At 39.8% G+C, this 16743-nt stretch overlaps 1 protein-coding gene across 7 annotated transcripts in view; it reads right to left on the reverse strand.

The window, feature by feature from the left end:
- CATSPERE (catsper channel auxiliary subunit epsilon) overlaps positions 1-16743 on the reverse strand; it is a 177148-nt gene that overhangs the window by 37226 nt on the left and 123179 nt on the right. For all 7 annotated transcript variants that reach the window (XM_063707110.1, XM_063707105.1, XM_063707103.1 and 4 more), the window contains 4 exons: positions 15134-15186; positions 11935-11985; positions 10238-10271; positions 10088-10167 (listed from right to left, as the gene is read on the reverse strand). In XM_063707110.1, the coding sequence (XP_063563180.1) occupies positions 10088-10167; positions 10238-10271; positions 11935-11985; positions 15134-15186 (218 nt within the window). The remainder of the gene's footprint in view (positions 1-10087; positions 10168-10237; positions 10272-11934; positions 11986-15133; positions 15187-16743) is intronic.

Below are 16743 nucleotides of genomic sequence, written 5' to 3' on the forward strand. Positions count from 1 at the left end.
ATTACAGGTGTGAGCCACCATGCCTGGCCAGATTCTTACATTATTAAGAACTAGTTGCAAGCCATATGTTTTATTAAAAAAAAAAAATCTTAATTGAACTGAGCTGGCATCTTTTGCAAGAGCAATATGCTACAGTGCCATCTAGTGGCAATAAGGGTAAATTACATGACCCATAATTTCTGGGTTTGTAAAGATCTTTTACAATGATGTTTAATTTATATCATTGAATGTATTTGAAAAAATACTTGTCTATATAAGCATGGCTTATTTTCATGAATGTTCTTTAATGTAGGGTATAATACTAATTAAGCCTAAGAAATGCAGAAATGTTACTAGTTGGCAGCCCTTCCTTGCAATTTGTAACCTCCCCACAATGGTAGTTCCATTTTGGGAATTGGGAAAGAGACCTCTCTGTGCACCTGCAAACCTATTAGACAAATCCTTGTGGCTATCCCATTGTATTAACCATGACTTTAATTTTCTGTATTCTGATGCCATAACTTCTGGGGCCTTGCTGACTCTAGGGGGTCTGCGGAAGGTTAGCCAATTCCTAGAGATAGTAACCAACTCTTCCAGGAGCCCCTGCCTATGAAAGGGGGTTCTTTATTAGTAGCCCTGGGCTACTATCCTCCTACCCTCATCACCCCAGAGGCAGACACCCTACAACCAGGGAGAGTCCCTAGTCCCCAGAGCCCCACTGAAATTATTCAAAGTAGCCAATTTCAAACGTGCTTACCCTGCCTCTCCTATTCCTTCCAACAGAAACTGCAATAAGGCTCTGCCCACATTTCCCCCTCACTCCCTCTGCCTCCTGACTGACCCTGATGTTTCCATGTGTGGCCCCATGGAGCATGCCTTGCCCCCAGTTTCTAGGGATCTGTATGTATAATGCACTTCCTTCCTGATGGCCATTTCCGTGTCTGTATATCTTACCGTACCTGACTAAAGCGAATCCTCAGGACGCTTAAAACACCCAGAATATCTGTTCCTGAACTCCCTGCAGGGTAACAAAGAAATCCTGCCCCACTGTTTCCTCTAGGGCTGCTTCTGTGGCACTGAATTCTAGTTTGGGATTGGAGAGTGATAGACTCATCATCAAATGCTAGTAAGTGTGAGGCAAGCCCTGGGACTCTGAATCCAGCTGTGATGACTTGGGTTCCCAGCTAGATCACACTCCCAGGACTGGCTTCCTTCTTATGAGTGTTGGACAGTCAGTCTATTGTCCTTTTATCGGTAAAACTCTGCCGAGCCTTGTACCTGAGCCATTCCCTATAACGTTAAGGCATTTATTGTAATCCAGAGACCTAGACTATGGGCTAATTTCCCGGTGGCCACCCCTGCTGCTGATTCTCAAAGCTTGATTGATTCAAGGCTGCCAGAGTCTCAAAGTGAGCAGCTAAATTCACCTCTGATGAATACCTGATCGGATACCTGGTTTTCAACTATGTATACTATAATTCAGTGGAACTGGACAATGGACCTTACCCATCTATCCCTCTGTTGTTGGCCTCTAGTATTCAGTTCATTATCTTAGGATAATTGGAAGTAAAAGGTTTTATCAAGTGATTCCTAGTAGCAGACAAATAAGTTATTTCTAGAAACAAGTGCTGCCACAAAAATCCCAAATAGTGCTGTTCCAGTAGACTACTCTCCCACCTCACCCTCTCCCATCCCCCACTTGTCCTCTCTTCTGCCCCTTGACCTCATAGAGATTTCCAGTTCCCCAATTCCTCCTTCCTTCCCCTTCCCCTTCTTCCCCTTCTCCTTCTCCCCTTCTCCTCCTTCTCTCTCCTTCCCTCCTTCCGTTTCACTCTGCTGCCCAGGCTAGAGTGCAGTGGTGCGATCTTGGCACACTGCAACCTCTGCCTCTTGGGTTCAAGCGATTCTCCTGCTTCAGGCTCCCAAGTAGCTGGGATTACAGGCGCCCACCACCATGCCCGGCTAATTTCTACGTTTTTAGTAGAGACGGGGTTTCACCATGTTGGCCAGGCTGGTTTCGAACTCCTGACCTCAAGTGATCCGCCCGCCTTGGCCTCCCGAAGTGCTGGGATTACAGGTGGAGCCACTGCGCCCAGCCCTCCCTGCTTTCTCACACAGCATTTCTCCCCTGCCTTCTCTTCATTCCCTACTCAGCCCAGTCTCATGGCTAATCATCTGACCCCCAGTTATATTTATCCTATTTTTGCTGGTGAGAAATCTGTCAGTCTAGGTGACATTCCACTGTAGGTAATCTGTCTTATTTATATGACAGCGTATGTGATTTTCCCTTTTTCTTTGCTGTTTTATGGCTTCATTCTGAGGTATCTGAGACTTCATGCCAATCCTCAACCTTCTGACTTGGGCCTTAAATTCTGAAAAGTTTTCATATTTTATTTCTTTTCATTGAATGTTGCCTCTCTTTTCAACGCACTTTCTGTAATTTCCCCTTCTGGAAAAAATTATTAAGCACATGTTGAAATTTGTCCTTCTGCTGAAATTGTTTCTTACCCTCTTTCTTATTTATCTGTTTACCTATTTGTATTGCATCCTGGTTAATTTCCACATCCCTCTTTTTTCAGTAATTCTCTCTCCACCTATATCTAATCTGGTTATGTCTAATCTAATTATCTAATTATCTCTCTCCACCTATATCTAATCTGGTTATGTCTAATCTAATTATCTAATTATCTAATCTAATATCTAATCTAATTATGTCTAAAATTTTGAATTTAATGACTACATTTTCATGTCTAGAATTTCAAAATTTTTAAAATATGCCTACTTTCTTTTCATAGTCACATTATTTCCTTATGATTTCTATTTTATTTTTCCTCTTTATTCATTTTTGAACACATTTTCTATATTATTCAGATTGTTCTGTTATTTTTAAGCATTTGCTTTGTGTGCTCATTTTTCAACTTATTTTATCTGCTGACTCGCCCTCATGGGGGTCCATTTCCTTAAATGTTTTTAAATTTAGATGATCGATTCTTTGATGGTGGTGACTTTTCCAGTGAGAATCCTATGTCTCTGGATTTGCTTTTCCAGTTACCTTTGTTTCAAGGGGTTTGCTTAGGGGTTTCAAGGCTACTTGATAGTTTTTAGCTTCATTTTTCATATGGCACTTTCTGTGACTAAACTCTATTCCTATTAGGTGTAAGTTCAGATCCATAGGAGGCCTGAGGTGAACATTTTGGTGGACATCTCCCATTCTTATAGGAGGTATGTTTTTGCCTACAAATTCATGTAGGTTACAACCTTCCTTGTGACGACCTGGGCATTAAGCAGAGTTTTCTAGTCTCTCTCTCTCTCTCTCTTTTTTTTTTTTTTTTTGGACTAGGTAGCTCTTAATATACCCTGAATTTGTGAAAGAGCCTCTTGGCCTCACAGGGGCTTGCAAATCCAGCTTCCAATTTCTAGTTCCATTATCCTGGGCCAGTACCCCTGGATCGCACAGGTAGGCTGAAGAGCATTGCTCTAACTTTCAGTTTTCTCTTCGCTTCTGAGAGTCTGCCTTCTTTCTTTCAAGCTTAGTTATGTACAAAGTATTTTTGTTATGTTTTATGCAGGATGACGTGTCTATCACGGGAGGGAGTCCCGTCACGTCCTAAGTTGAGGGAGTGACTCAACTTAGCTCAGTCTGCTATATTACTATAATCAGAATGACTCATTTCTAACCTTCCTTTCTTTATCCTCAAACTGTAAACATACTCATCTATCTTCCTCTTTAAAAAAATCCAGGTCATATTTTGTGTTTTTCTCTATAGGTAAATTCCTGTCTCTTTCTTCTATTTTCCAGCCCAAAGCTGAAAAAGTGTAGACTATATTTTGCCTCTACTTGTAAACTTCTCATTGATTTTGCAAACCCCCTGCAGTCTGGCTTCTCTTCTCACCATTGTGTAGAAACTACTCTTACTTGAGGAACGGTAAGGAAGCCACTCGCTGCATCTGAGTGAGTGCAGTGAAGTTTAATGGGAGAAAGGTAACAGAGGCAGAAAATCAAATAGAACCTTGGAAGTCATTGTAAGGTCTTGGCTTTTACTCCATGATAAGGATTTCGAGCTTTGGAGCAATGTGCTTTGACTTTGTTTTCAAGGTTTTACCCTTGCTGCTATATGGAGGCAAGAGTGGAAGCAGAGAGAGCAACAAAAAGCCTGTTGTAATAATCCGGGTCAGTGGTGATGACTTGGGTCTGTAATAGCAGGCATTGACAAATAGATAGACCCAATAGGCTTTGTTAATGGATTTGATGTAGGGTGTATGAGAGAGGGAGGAGTCAGGGAGATTCCAAAGTTTTGGCCAGATGAGCAAGGATGGAGTTGCTATCACTTAAAATGGGGAAGGCTACTGGTGGAGCAGGTTTTGAGGGGAAGATCAGGAGTTCAGTTTTGGACAGGTTACGTTTGATATATCTATTGACATCTAAGTGCAAAAGTGATATATGTATTTAGCATCTCAGTGGATGTGTCAGTCTGGGGTTCAGGAACTGTATCTGATTACATTTTATATACCACCTTGCAGTTAGATTTGAGCCATGGCAATAGGTTCTGTCTGGATAATGGGATGTGGGTCGAAACCACCTCTAGTTCTAAGCCTTTAAAACATCCCATACAATCCTCCAGTCTTTTTCCCAGACACGGCGGCAAACCAGGAGAGACCATGTCCAGATGATGTAGTTCTATATATCAGACTATGGCATGGAGAGTTAGGCACTGGGATTTTAGGGTTTATTTATTACTGCAGCATAGCCTAAGCATACTTGACAGATACAAGGGGAGATGGTCAGGCTGTAGATGCAGTGTTGGGATATATCAATATATTGAGACATCCTGGCCCATGTGACTGGATGACAACATTCAAAGAGAAAGTTGAGATGGGGAAAAGAAAAGAAATCCCTGAGCCTCCGGGCATTCCAACACTAAGAGGTCAGGGAGAGAGAGAGCCAGATGTCAAGCTTCTGAGCGGGAACCTTTGTAGTGCGAGCAACAAAAGAGAGAATTAAATATGGGTGATGTTGAAAAAAGCAAAAATATTTTTGTTTAGAAGTGTGTCCAGTGCCACACCGTGGAAAAGGGAGTCAAGCATAAGACTGGGCCCAATCTCCATGGTCTCTGTGGGTGCAAGACAGGTGAGGTGGCTGGATTCTTGTACACAGACACCAAGAAGAACAAATGCATCATCTACGGAAGGAGCAATCGGAGAATCCCAAGTAGTACATCCCTGGAACAAAAATGATCTCCACTGGTGTTAAAAGGAAGGCAGAAAGAATTGGTCACTGCCTTATTTACTTAGAAACCAGAATTGTCTCATGATTTTATGTGTTATTGTAGTGTAATTGATCTAATATACCAGGGTTCAGGTCGTGTATGACTGGCAGAATATTTTTGTTGGACAGCCCTGATAAGTAAGACTGGCTTCTGGTTAAATGAATATGATCAGTTTTTTTGAATTTTGACAGTAATTCGGACTCAGTAAATGCTATCCCTGTTTCCCCTTCTACAGATATGATTGGGCTTGATGAGTAATGTTCAACTTTTCACAAAGACGAGAATGCCATCCCCAAACCTACTGGAGACTGGTTTTTAATTTAGATGTGTATAACTAGTTATATGAATATATTTTAATACTGGAAAAATTCTTGCACTGTCTCAGAACCAAGCAAGACTCACATGTTCTTTAAATTTGTGTTCATTTGCCTGTGAAAGGCAAGGGCTAAAGATAAGAACGCAATGCTTATGTTTTTGGTCTTAACTCTGCCCATCTAATTAGAATTCCCTGTATCTAAAATGCTGCCTTTTACTTATTGAAGGGCATTTTAATGGTTTATGTGTAATATCAAATAAAAACACTTCTCACACTTATAGATGACACTTGTCACCTTTTAAAAGTCAGTGTGACAAGAAATAGTAGCAAGTTAAACTTTGCTTTCAGACTCTTGACTAAGTTGGACTAAGTTTTAACTTAGGATTGTCATTAAACAGCTATTCAAAAACACAGAACTGTAGAATTACTGTGTATGTGTGATTGGCAATGGTGCTTTGCCAACTTGTTAAAAGGATTAAAGTAGAGGAGCTATATACAAAATTATAAATTATAGGTGATCGTAAGACTTAAGAAAATTAAAAACAAAATCCCAGATCATGAAAAAAAAAAAAAAGAAATCAGGGAGGAACTAAGTAATTAAGGGGGTGCTACCAGCAAGGAAGCAGAAAGAATAGGAGAATGAGCTATTCTGGAAGCCAGATGAAGAAAATATTTCAAGTAGGGGTAAATGATTAACCGTGTCAATTCTTGTTAATGAGATCAAGGAAGGTGGGACCTGAGCATTGACCATCGGTTTAGCTGAATAGAGGTCACTGATCATGTTGGCTGCCAGTGCCAATAGAGTGGTGAGCACAAAAACCAGGCTGAGGGCGATTTGGGAGAGAATGGGAGAAGAGTTGATGAGAGTGACCACAGAAGCTGAAGGGCTAGTAGGGTCAAGAGAGGGTTTTTCTGTGATTGTGTTTGTTAATTTTGTTTTGCTTTGGTTTTTGGTGGGAGAAAGACCTGTATATTTGTAGGATGAGTCAGTAGAGAGGGAAAAGTTGATGATACAGGAGAAAGAGGAGGACAGTTTCAGGAGCAATGTTCTTGATTAGGAAAACTGGTGGGGATCTAGCTTACAAATGGAGGGACAGGTCTTAGACAGATGCACAGACAGTTCATCTATAGTGACAGGAAGGCAGACAGAGTTCCTGGTACAGTTGCTTGAGGATGGACAGATATGGTAGTGGAAGTTTGTGGAGGATCCCTTCTAACTAATGTCACCTTTGAGTCATTCATGTTCCTCATTCTCTTTCCCTTACCACTCACATCTATCAATTATCAAGCCCTGCCTATTACAATCACTCATTTTCTTTTTTTTTTTAAATTTTACTTTAGGTTCTGGGATACATGTACTGAACATGCAGGTTTGTTACATAGGTATACATGTGCCATGGTGGTTTGCTGCGCCTATCAAGCCATCATCTAGGTTTTAAGCCCTGCATGCATTACTTATTTGTCCTAATCCTCTCCCTCCCCTTGCCCCCCACCCCCGACAGGCCCCGGTGTGTATAATCACTAATTTTCTTATACAGGATTCTTTTTCTTTGTCCTTGTTGCTATTTCAGTCATCTGTTTTTCTCTTCCTAGTGATGCAGGTGAACCCCACACTTGGGGCTCAGCTTGGGAGGTTTTTTGGCTTCACTCAGGAAAGAATTCAAGATGGAGCTGACAGTGAAAGAAAGCAAGTTTATTAGAGTGAAGCGTACAGCAGAATGGCTGCTCTGTAGACGGAGCAGGGCTATCCCATAGGCAGAGTAGCACTCATGGATTGCTGGCTAGCTATATTTATACCTATTCATAAATATATGCTAAATAAGGGGAGGGCTATTCAAGAATTTTCTAGAAGGGGGGAAGGGACTTTCTGGAACCATATAAGAAAACTTCTGAGTTATTGCCATGGCATTTGTACTGTCATGGTGCCAGTGGGAATGTCTTATGCAAATGTATTATAATTCCAAGTGCTAGCTGGTTTTGGCCAGTTTCTTGGCTACATCCTGTTTTGATCGGCAGGGTTGTGAAAACAAGTCCTGCTGATCTCCTACCTCACCAGGACTACCAATACAGTTGACTAGCTGGTCTCCCTACTTAGATTTGTTTCTCTGAAATTCATCCTCTACCCCTCTCCCAGAGAGAACTAGCTAAAACAAATTTTTTTTTTCTTTTTTGAGACGGAGTCTCGCTCTGTCGCCCAGGCTGGAGTGCAGTGGTGCCATCTCGGCTCACTGCAAGCTCCGCCTCCTGGGTTCACGCCATTCTCCTGCCTCAGCCTCCGCAGTAGCTGGGACTACAGGTGCCCGCCACCACACCCGGCTAATTTTTTTTGTATTTTTAGTAGAGACAGGGTTTCACTGTGTTAGCCAGGATGGTCTCGATCTCCTGACCTCGTGATCCGCCCGCCTCGGCCTCCCAAAGTGCTGGGATTACAGGCGTGAGCCACTGTGCCCAGCCTAAAGCAAATATTTGATCATGCCACTCCACCGTAAGACTTGATAGAAGGCCTCCCGTGGTGTGGAATCCACCTAGCTATCTTCCTGGCCTCTTCTCCTGAGACTTCATGACTAATTTTTGCCTCAACAATATCACACCGTTTGAACTATAGATTTTCTTCCTCCAACTGTCTGTTTTACTTGAAAGACTTACCCAGCAGAATTCAACATTACTCTCCCCACTTCTCTCCTTCCCTCCTCTGCCTCTAGCAAAATACTCATTATCCATAAGACTCAGTGACTTAGCTCAAATGCAAGTCTTCTGGAACACTTCCCAGAGCCTCGCTCTCTTTATAGCTGGGTTGGAATCTTCTGAGTTTCAATACTATCCACCCACACTGCTCCATTCTGTCATTACACTCAGCATATCTGCGCATATGTTTATCTGCTCTATCAGACTCTTCTGCTTCTGAGGGTAGAAATCCTGTCACTTATCTTTCCATTTCCAGGGCCTAGCACCGTTCTTGGTGTAAAGTAGGTGTTTAGCAATGATGAACTGAAGAGTGCACTTCTCTGAGAAAGAAGATTAAGATTTTTTAAACTTGGCAGGTTAAGCATTACATAAACAAACACGAAAACACAAACACACTAGGCCTCTGGTAGGGAAAGCAGTGCTTCAGGTGCCCAGGAAAAGCAGTGACATGATTGGGTGTCTAGAAGAAGATCAAAACTAAGAAAGCAAGCAGATTAGCTGGATAGCATGGAGAGCTCTGAGAGACGGACTGCTGGAGTATGATTTAAGATGGAAAGGGCACATGGTAGAGTCTTAGAAGTGCCATGGGCAAGGGTTAGGGGCCAGACCATGCTGGCAGAGGCCTGCAGGATCCCAGTGGGAAAAGTTCTGGTAGCAAAACTAAACTGGAGCGTCTGATTCATTACTTCTATACCTACCCACCCTGAGAGATCTCAGAAGCTGTCTGCAGCCTAGGAGGTCCCCAAAAGCTGAAAGCCTTGACTAAGAACATTTTGTTGATGTTTTAGACATAGGAATTTTACTTCCAGCAGTCTACCCTAACAGCATACCTGGACTCGTGACCAAACATGTACATGAATGGATATTCACTATTATTTATTTACAATAGCAAAAAATTTAGAAATGTGAGTCGTTTACCTCGTATTTTTTCTATATTTTAAATTTTGTAACAAGCTGTATAACTTTTATAATAATAAGCCAAGAATAAAAGAATAAAGTCAGAGACGAAAGCAAACAAATAAAAAATCACTTGGAAAAGTCTTCCTAATAGCATTTCATTCATATTTTTATTATGAAATATTATTCGTTTTTGTTTTTTGAGACAAGGTCTCACTCTGTTGCCCAGGCTGGAGTGCAGTGGTGCAATCTTGGCTCACTGCATCCTCTACCTCCTGGGCTCAAGTGATCCTCCCCTCTCAGCTTCCTGAGTAGCTGGGACCACAGGCACACACCACCATGCCTGGCTAATTATTTTAATTTTTGTAACGACAGGGTCTTGCTATGTTGCCTATGCTGATCTCGATCTCCTGGGCTCAGGCCATCCTCTGCCTCAGCCTCCCAAAGCACTGGGATTACAGGTGTGAGCCACCGTACCTGGCTGAAATATTGTCTATAAGAATTGATTTAGGGATAATATTTTTGAAATGCCCTGAATGTACTTGTCGGCAATCTAGTTTCTTTCCTTATAAGCTTTCATTTATTATTGGCTTGTGGAAAGAGAAGTTATATCACCTGGGGAAGGTAGTTCCTACCAAATAGGCAGGGGTGCTGGTAGGAGCCTGGGGAGAGATTCAGAGGGGATAAAGCAAGGGCTTCCCTGACAGGCAGGCTCTCAGCTCTCTTACCCATTGAAATTTCAGCTGCCAAATAGTGATGTCCCTCAACATGCAGGGACCATCACGGCCCAGCTTTGTATAACTAGTACTGAAAACCGAGTCTCACATGTATTGAGTAGAGTCAAAAATACGTGTTGTTAGATGCGTGATCAGTTAGTCTCGTTTTCGTACTTTGAGTTTGAAATGTTCAATATAAGTTAAAATGTTGATGAGAATATACTTACAGTTGAACCACAGGTTGAAACTTTTCTGTGAAGTCAAGCCTCAGAGGGCAGCCATATTCTCCCCAAATATACCTTACTCTCTAGAAAAGGAAAAATACTTTAGTGATTTTATATATTTGGTCCATTGACAGAATTTTATCGTTTTCTTACCAAGTTTTTTGATGGCTGATGCCTCAGATATGACCTGTGAAAAAGACATTCCTCATTATTTCTCTTTCCTCTTTTCAAACTTAAAACTAAACCCATGACTTTGTTTAGGTAAGGAGGTATCACAAAGGTCAAACAGATAAATATAATTATGAAATACTGAGGCACTTTCTACATGTATATCCACACATATTAACACGTTCTTACAACCACTACGGTGTGAATCACTGTCCTCTCTTTGTAGATCTGATACTATTCTCAGAAACTGTGTGAAACTCATTCAAGGCTACAGACCTTGCTTTACTACTGAGCAGGATGTGTGACAATAAAGCCCACGTTCGTTGTGCTATTCCAGTGCAGTTCTTCCCAAAATATTAACAGATGAAAGAATAAGATACATCAGAATCAGTAACAATAGATGTGTATTTTAAAACTTCAGATGTTTCCTAATTTAGATTTCTCACGAGAGTGGAATGCTTCACGTTCATGAACTCAAGGACTTATTCCTTCAAAATCACCTCCCCCACATTCCCTGTCTTCTCAGTCCTCACACTGGAATCACTGTTTCCAGCCACATGTTCCATATATGTTACCACGTTGCAGGGGACAGACTCAGGAAACCCCCATCACAGTGACAGAGTCTATTTCATATTCTTGCCTTTCAGGTGCAGCTGCCAGCTAGACACTAAAAGGTGGTGTCCTCATCAACTATTAAACATTTTCTTCTCATCCTTGTATTTCACCAATGGCTTTCACTAAGCATTGCAACCCGGAGCATCTAGGCTGGGCCACTCTCCACCCTGCCTTAATTAATGAAATCACTTAAAGAATATGCCTACTGGTTAAACATTCTTTCATTTATTTTAATTAATAAATTAGACTACTTATTATTTTAAATAATAATTTCTAATTAGAATTAGAAAATTTCACAGCTTTTCAAAGATGCTTGTAAATATTTCAGAGGCTGTGGACTTCTATATTTTGACAGTCTAATAAATATTTAACATTTTAAAATGAAGATCTTTATCTTACAAAGGTAAAAGTCAAATTTTATTTAGTTATATCTTTAATACATCACATTATTAAAAATAAATATGCATACAATTAAATATAAAATCTAGAAAAAAATTCAGTTAGTAGAATATTTGATGTCAGGACTTTCTGGGTAAATATATTACTTCTAACTAGCTGAACTACAGTCTTGTAGAATTTAAGCCACCATGCCCGGCTAGTTTTTTGTATTTTTAGTAGAAATGGGGTTTCGCCACGTTGGCCAGGCTGGTCTTGAACTCTTGACCTCAGGTGATCCACCTGCCTCGGCCTCCCAAAGTGCTGAGATTACAGGCATGAGCCACTGCACCCGGCTTCAGTCATGTAGAATTTGAGAAAAATTATGTAAGGAAAAAAATTCTTGTATGTCTTCCTTAAATTACAGGGAGCAATATGAGATTTGAGACTACATATATGTAAATGAGGCTTGCTTTGCTTATCCAATTACATTGAAGGGGGAAGACTGACTCTTGTATGTTTCAGGAAAGTTAACTATACCATCTACACATTTTGCTTAATGCTAAAACTGACTGCACAGTGTCAAGCCGAACACATGGATGCTAACAATAATCCACTGAATAAGTACTGATTGTAAAGTATTGGTACTCCGTTAATATAAAACTCAGTGCTTATGTTAAAAAATTTCTTACTTTTCAATAACGTATGAAAAATCATGGTGATGACATCCTTTTTTACTAAATCTACAAAAGACAAAACATAATGAAGTTGTAATATCATTTCTTAAATATTTGCAAAAACATTTAGTCATTTAACTCAGTGATTCTCAAACAGGAGAGAGTGTCAGAGAATCATCATTTACTGAATTAGAATCTCTGGTTAGTGTGTAGCCTTAGCATTTCTGTTTTTAAAACATCAGTTTCATAAATGTTTCAGGAGATACCAGAATTTGAAATCTACCGATTTATCTCTTATATTTGATACATGCTTATTAAAAATTATAGCAGATGCAGGGCTTGGGGAGAGGTTTCTCAAAAGATAGACAACTTCAATTAGATAGGAGGAGTAAGTTCCAGAGGTCTATTGTACAACATGGTGACTTTAGTTCATGATATATTGTATTCTTGAAAAATGCAAAGAGAGTAGATGTGAAGTGTTTTCTTACCACCAAAATGATAACTATGTGAGGTAAGACATATGTTAACTAGCTAGATTCAGTCAGTCCACAATGTATTTTAAAACATCATGTGGTACACACTAAATACATACAATTTTATCTGTCAAATCAGAACAAAAACCAAAGACTCCCCAACACAGAAAGAAACAAGAGTTGGCAAGGAAGCAGAGAAATTGGGACCCATATATATTGCTGGTGATAATGTAAAACAGTGCAGCTGCTATGGAAAACAGCTTGGAGGTTCCTTAACAAGTTAAACATAGGATTACCATACAACCTAGCAATTCCATTCCTAGGTAGATACCCACAATAATTCAAAACAGGTGTTCAAACAAACACTTGTACACAAATATTCATAGCTGCACTATTCACAAAAGCCAGAAGGTAGAAACATCCCAAATATCCATGAACTGCTGGATGGATAAACAAAATGTGTACATCCATTCAGTGGAATATTACTCAGCCGTAAAAGGGAAGGAAGGACTAATACATGCCTGTTGAACCTCAAAAGCAGACTAAGTGAATGCAGCTGGACACAAAAGGTCATATGTTGTAGGATTCCATTTATGTGAAATATTCAGAGCAGGCAAATCCATAGAGATTATGGTTTTGAGACAGCAGATTATGGTTGCCAGGGGCTGGGGGAAAGGGAGAATGGGAAATGACTGCTAACTGGGTAAAGAGTTTCCTTTTGGGGTGACAAAAATATTGTGGAACTAGACAGTGGTGCTAGCTGTACAACATCGTGAAGGTACTTAATTCCATTGAATTGTATACTTTAGAATGGTAAATTTATATTATGTGAATTTCATCACACTTTTTAAAAAGCTGCCATGGTAAAACACACATGCACACACAAAAAAACTCGTAGAAAATCTATCAAAATGAAAACAAATTTCTTTGGACTGTTTTATTAGATGTAAACTTCTTTTAAATGCAAGATTTCTAGTTGCTACTATTGTGCAGGTAAGGAGTTATTTTAAGGATTAACATAATTTCTAGTTAGGGTTCATAAGACAGAAGGCTATAATGATCGTTGTAATTATAGGAGTTTTTAGTTAGGTAAATTATTCATCTGACCATTTTAGCTGGCTGCTTCCAGTGGAACTTAGAAAGAACCCTTGTCACCACCATTTTTAGAAAGATATTGGAAGTCTAGACCATCCCTCACCCTGAACACAAATTGGACCCCAAGAGTTGGCAACTCTCCTTCATTGACAAGTCCCTGGCTCTCCAAAAGTAACTTGGACCCCATGCTATTCCAGGTCTCCCTTGGTGACTGTAAAATCCATAGGCCCACTGTAACTTGAGCCCAAGATATTAGAGTTTTTAGGGTTCCAGGGAAGTGGCTCATTGACTAAGAGGCCCAGAGTAAGGTCCTAAAATCCATGTTTTCAAAACATGTTCTCCAAGTGATTCTGATGAGTAACTGAGCTTGATAGTTATTATTCGGACCCTTCTAGAAACAGACTGCTTCAAGCTGCTTTCCATCTCACTTTAGAAGGAAATCAGGCCTGAGAAGGAATTCTGCATGCAGTGGTACTGGGAACTGATTTTGGAAACATGTTTGCACCAGTTATTCTCAAACGTTAGTGCTCCTTGTAATCTCCTGGAAATTTTGCTAAAATGCAGATTTTGATTCAGCAGGTGTGGGATGAGGCCTGAGAATCTACATTCTTAACAAGTTCTCAGGTGATGCCAGTGTTGGTCCATAGGCCATACTCTAAGGAGCAAAGATGTAAATCATCCCTGAAATAGGATGATACCGGCTATATAAATCAACTAGCCTTTTTGCATTTTCTGGGAAAGGAATTACGGGTGCAAAGATGTTAGGAAATGCAAATTTAGGAAATGCTGAATGAGATGCAAATACTTAATTATCAATCCAGCAACTGATTATTACAACTCAGTAATAATTAAAAGATTATTAGAATGACAGAGGAGTAGACATTTGTTTTGGATGTCAGCAAGTAATTTCATAAATACTCAGATAAGAGGCAATGTTCCCCCACTCTCACTCCCACTCCTAACTGAAGGAAAGGAATCACAATAAATTTCTGTCTCTGTTATACATTTAGCCTCAGCTAAACAGATTTGTGTATGCTGCCTTTGATTTTCTCCCATGTAGAAGAAAGAGAGCTATGGTGAATGGAAGACACAGAGTCCAACGTGCTTCATCACGAACCATAGTAGAACCGACAAAATTCACACGTTGGGATTCTCTAGGGCAATCACTGTGGTTCTGCTAGGCTTGTTCTAAGAAATTTCCCATAGAAAATGGTGCAGATAACTGAGGCTTCTCTGATATGGGTGTAAGCAGTTCTCTGATGGAAATGAAATTATAACTGGTTTGAGAAGGATGGAAAACAGGTAAGTGTTTCTCCCTCCTATTTTTCTGGGAATGAGCCGTAGACTGAAGAGTTGAGAGAGGCAACTGTGAAGGACAGAAACTGGCTTATTAAAAGGGAAGGTAGAGAAAAAATGCTAGTAATAGAGAAAGAGGCTAATTCTTTTTATTTTTAGTATGATTCAAATGTAGTATTTAACTTGGCAAAAGTTTAAACCAATTGAATCTAGGCATGAACGTCAATTCAGTTTTGGATTTCATTGTGGATGTGTCAGTCATTAGGCTATTATCACTAGCAGTTATCACTTAGTTTACCATTTGTTTTAAAACTTAAAGAGTAATACAGGTCAAATGGAAATATACTTACCCTTTAATTGCAATGAATTTTTTATCATCACAGCCAACAGCTATTTGGAACACCTAAAATGAAGTAACTTAGGTAGTGAGTTCAGCAGTTCTGATTCATATGATCTAAAATATTACAGCTAAAACCAATTGCATTTTAGATTTAAAATAATAACTTGTAAAATGTAGGGTTCTCTTATACCACTGCTCTGCACTGTTTTCTTCCTCTTTCCTTGATCACTTTTTTTTTTCTTTCCTTCCTTTTGTCTTTACTGCTCATGAGGCCCAAAAGTTGGGTCTCTCCTTTCTTACATTTGTGTCTCAGGGAATTGATCCAAATTCATCTTTTTTTTTTTTTTTTTTTTTTTTTTGAGATGAAGTCTTGTTCTGTCGCTCAGGCTGGAGTGCAGTGCTGCGATCTCAGCTCACTGCAACCCACGCCACCCAAGTTCAAGCGATTTTCCTGCCTCAGCCTCCCAAGTAGCTGGGATTATAGGCATGCACCACCACGCCCAGCTAATTTTGTATTTTTAGTAGAGACAGGGTTTCACCATGTTGGTCATGCTGGTCTCAAATTTCTGACCTCATGTGATTCACCTGCCTCTGCCTCCCAAAGTGCTGGGATTGCAGGTGGGAGCCACCACACCTGGCTCAAACTCATCTTTTACCTGTTTCTCTACAACCATGACTATCAAATCTCTACTTCCAGTTTGCACCTCTGACTCAGCTGGCAGGTTTCTATAATCTGTCCAGCTACTAATCTGACTTGCTGTTTTCACTTTTGTAGACCAGTAATTTCTCAGGGTACTGAGCATCACGTGAAATAGCATCTTACTATTGTTATTCCTCCTTTAAGCAGCAATACTCTATTCAAAGGAGCACTGGCCACAGGCTAATTATTAACTATTAAGCCACTGTCCTCATTTTATGGATATTTATTCTAAACATTACTCATAATTGCTTTTTTAAAGAAATGCACATACGTGCTTTGTTTGAAAACAAATGACCTGTGGATCCTATAGCTTTGTTAACACAGCCCACGCTTCTCTGTAGGTCAGCTTTGGGATACAGTGGAGAAAGGCAAATGTAAAATCAAACAATGGCATCATATAGCCAGGCTGTTCCATGATGCCTTGTTTCATGGGCTGGAAATGCCCAAGAAGGGCATTTGATGTGGAAAAGACTAACTCTCAACCAAATAAAATCCCATTAGAATCTGATGCAATAAGTATATTGCATCTATCCCCAAATGTACCTCTACCGTTAGTAGCAATTTTTACCTTCTCTTTTTAACAGATTCAATACTTTTGCAGTAAGAACAGGGTAGAATGAATATTATACACAAAAATTAAAATAGAATTTCATGGAACTTTGCTAAGAAGATAGGTTATATCTGGTAGCTGGAATGCATTATATCTAAAGATGAGACTATTAGCTTCATTAAATCTCAGTTATTAGGAAAACGAACTGTTGCAAAATATCTTACCCTGCTTGTAATACTTAGATACATGTTGCTTAAAAATAATATACAGGTTCCATGGAACTAAAATACAATTAATTACTATACAGGTATTAAAGGAAGGCTTACAGAGATAGTGAAAGTTAAAAATAAAGTGGATGAATGCTTTAGCT

The sequence above is a fragment of the Gorilla gorilla genome, chromosome 1, assembly GCF_029281585.2.
Source record: "Gorilla gorilla gorilla isolate KB3781 chromosome 1, NHGRI_mGorGor1-v2.1_pri, whole genome shotgun sequence".
Lineage (NCBI taxonomy): Eukaryota > Metazoa > Chordata > Mammalia > Primates > Hominidae > Gorilla > Gorilla gorilla.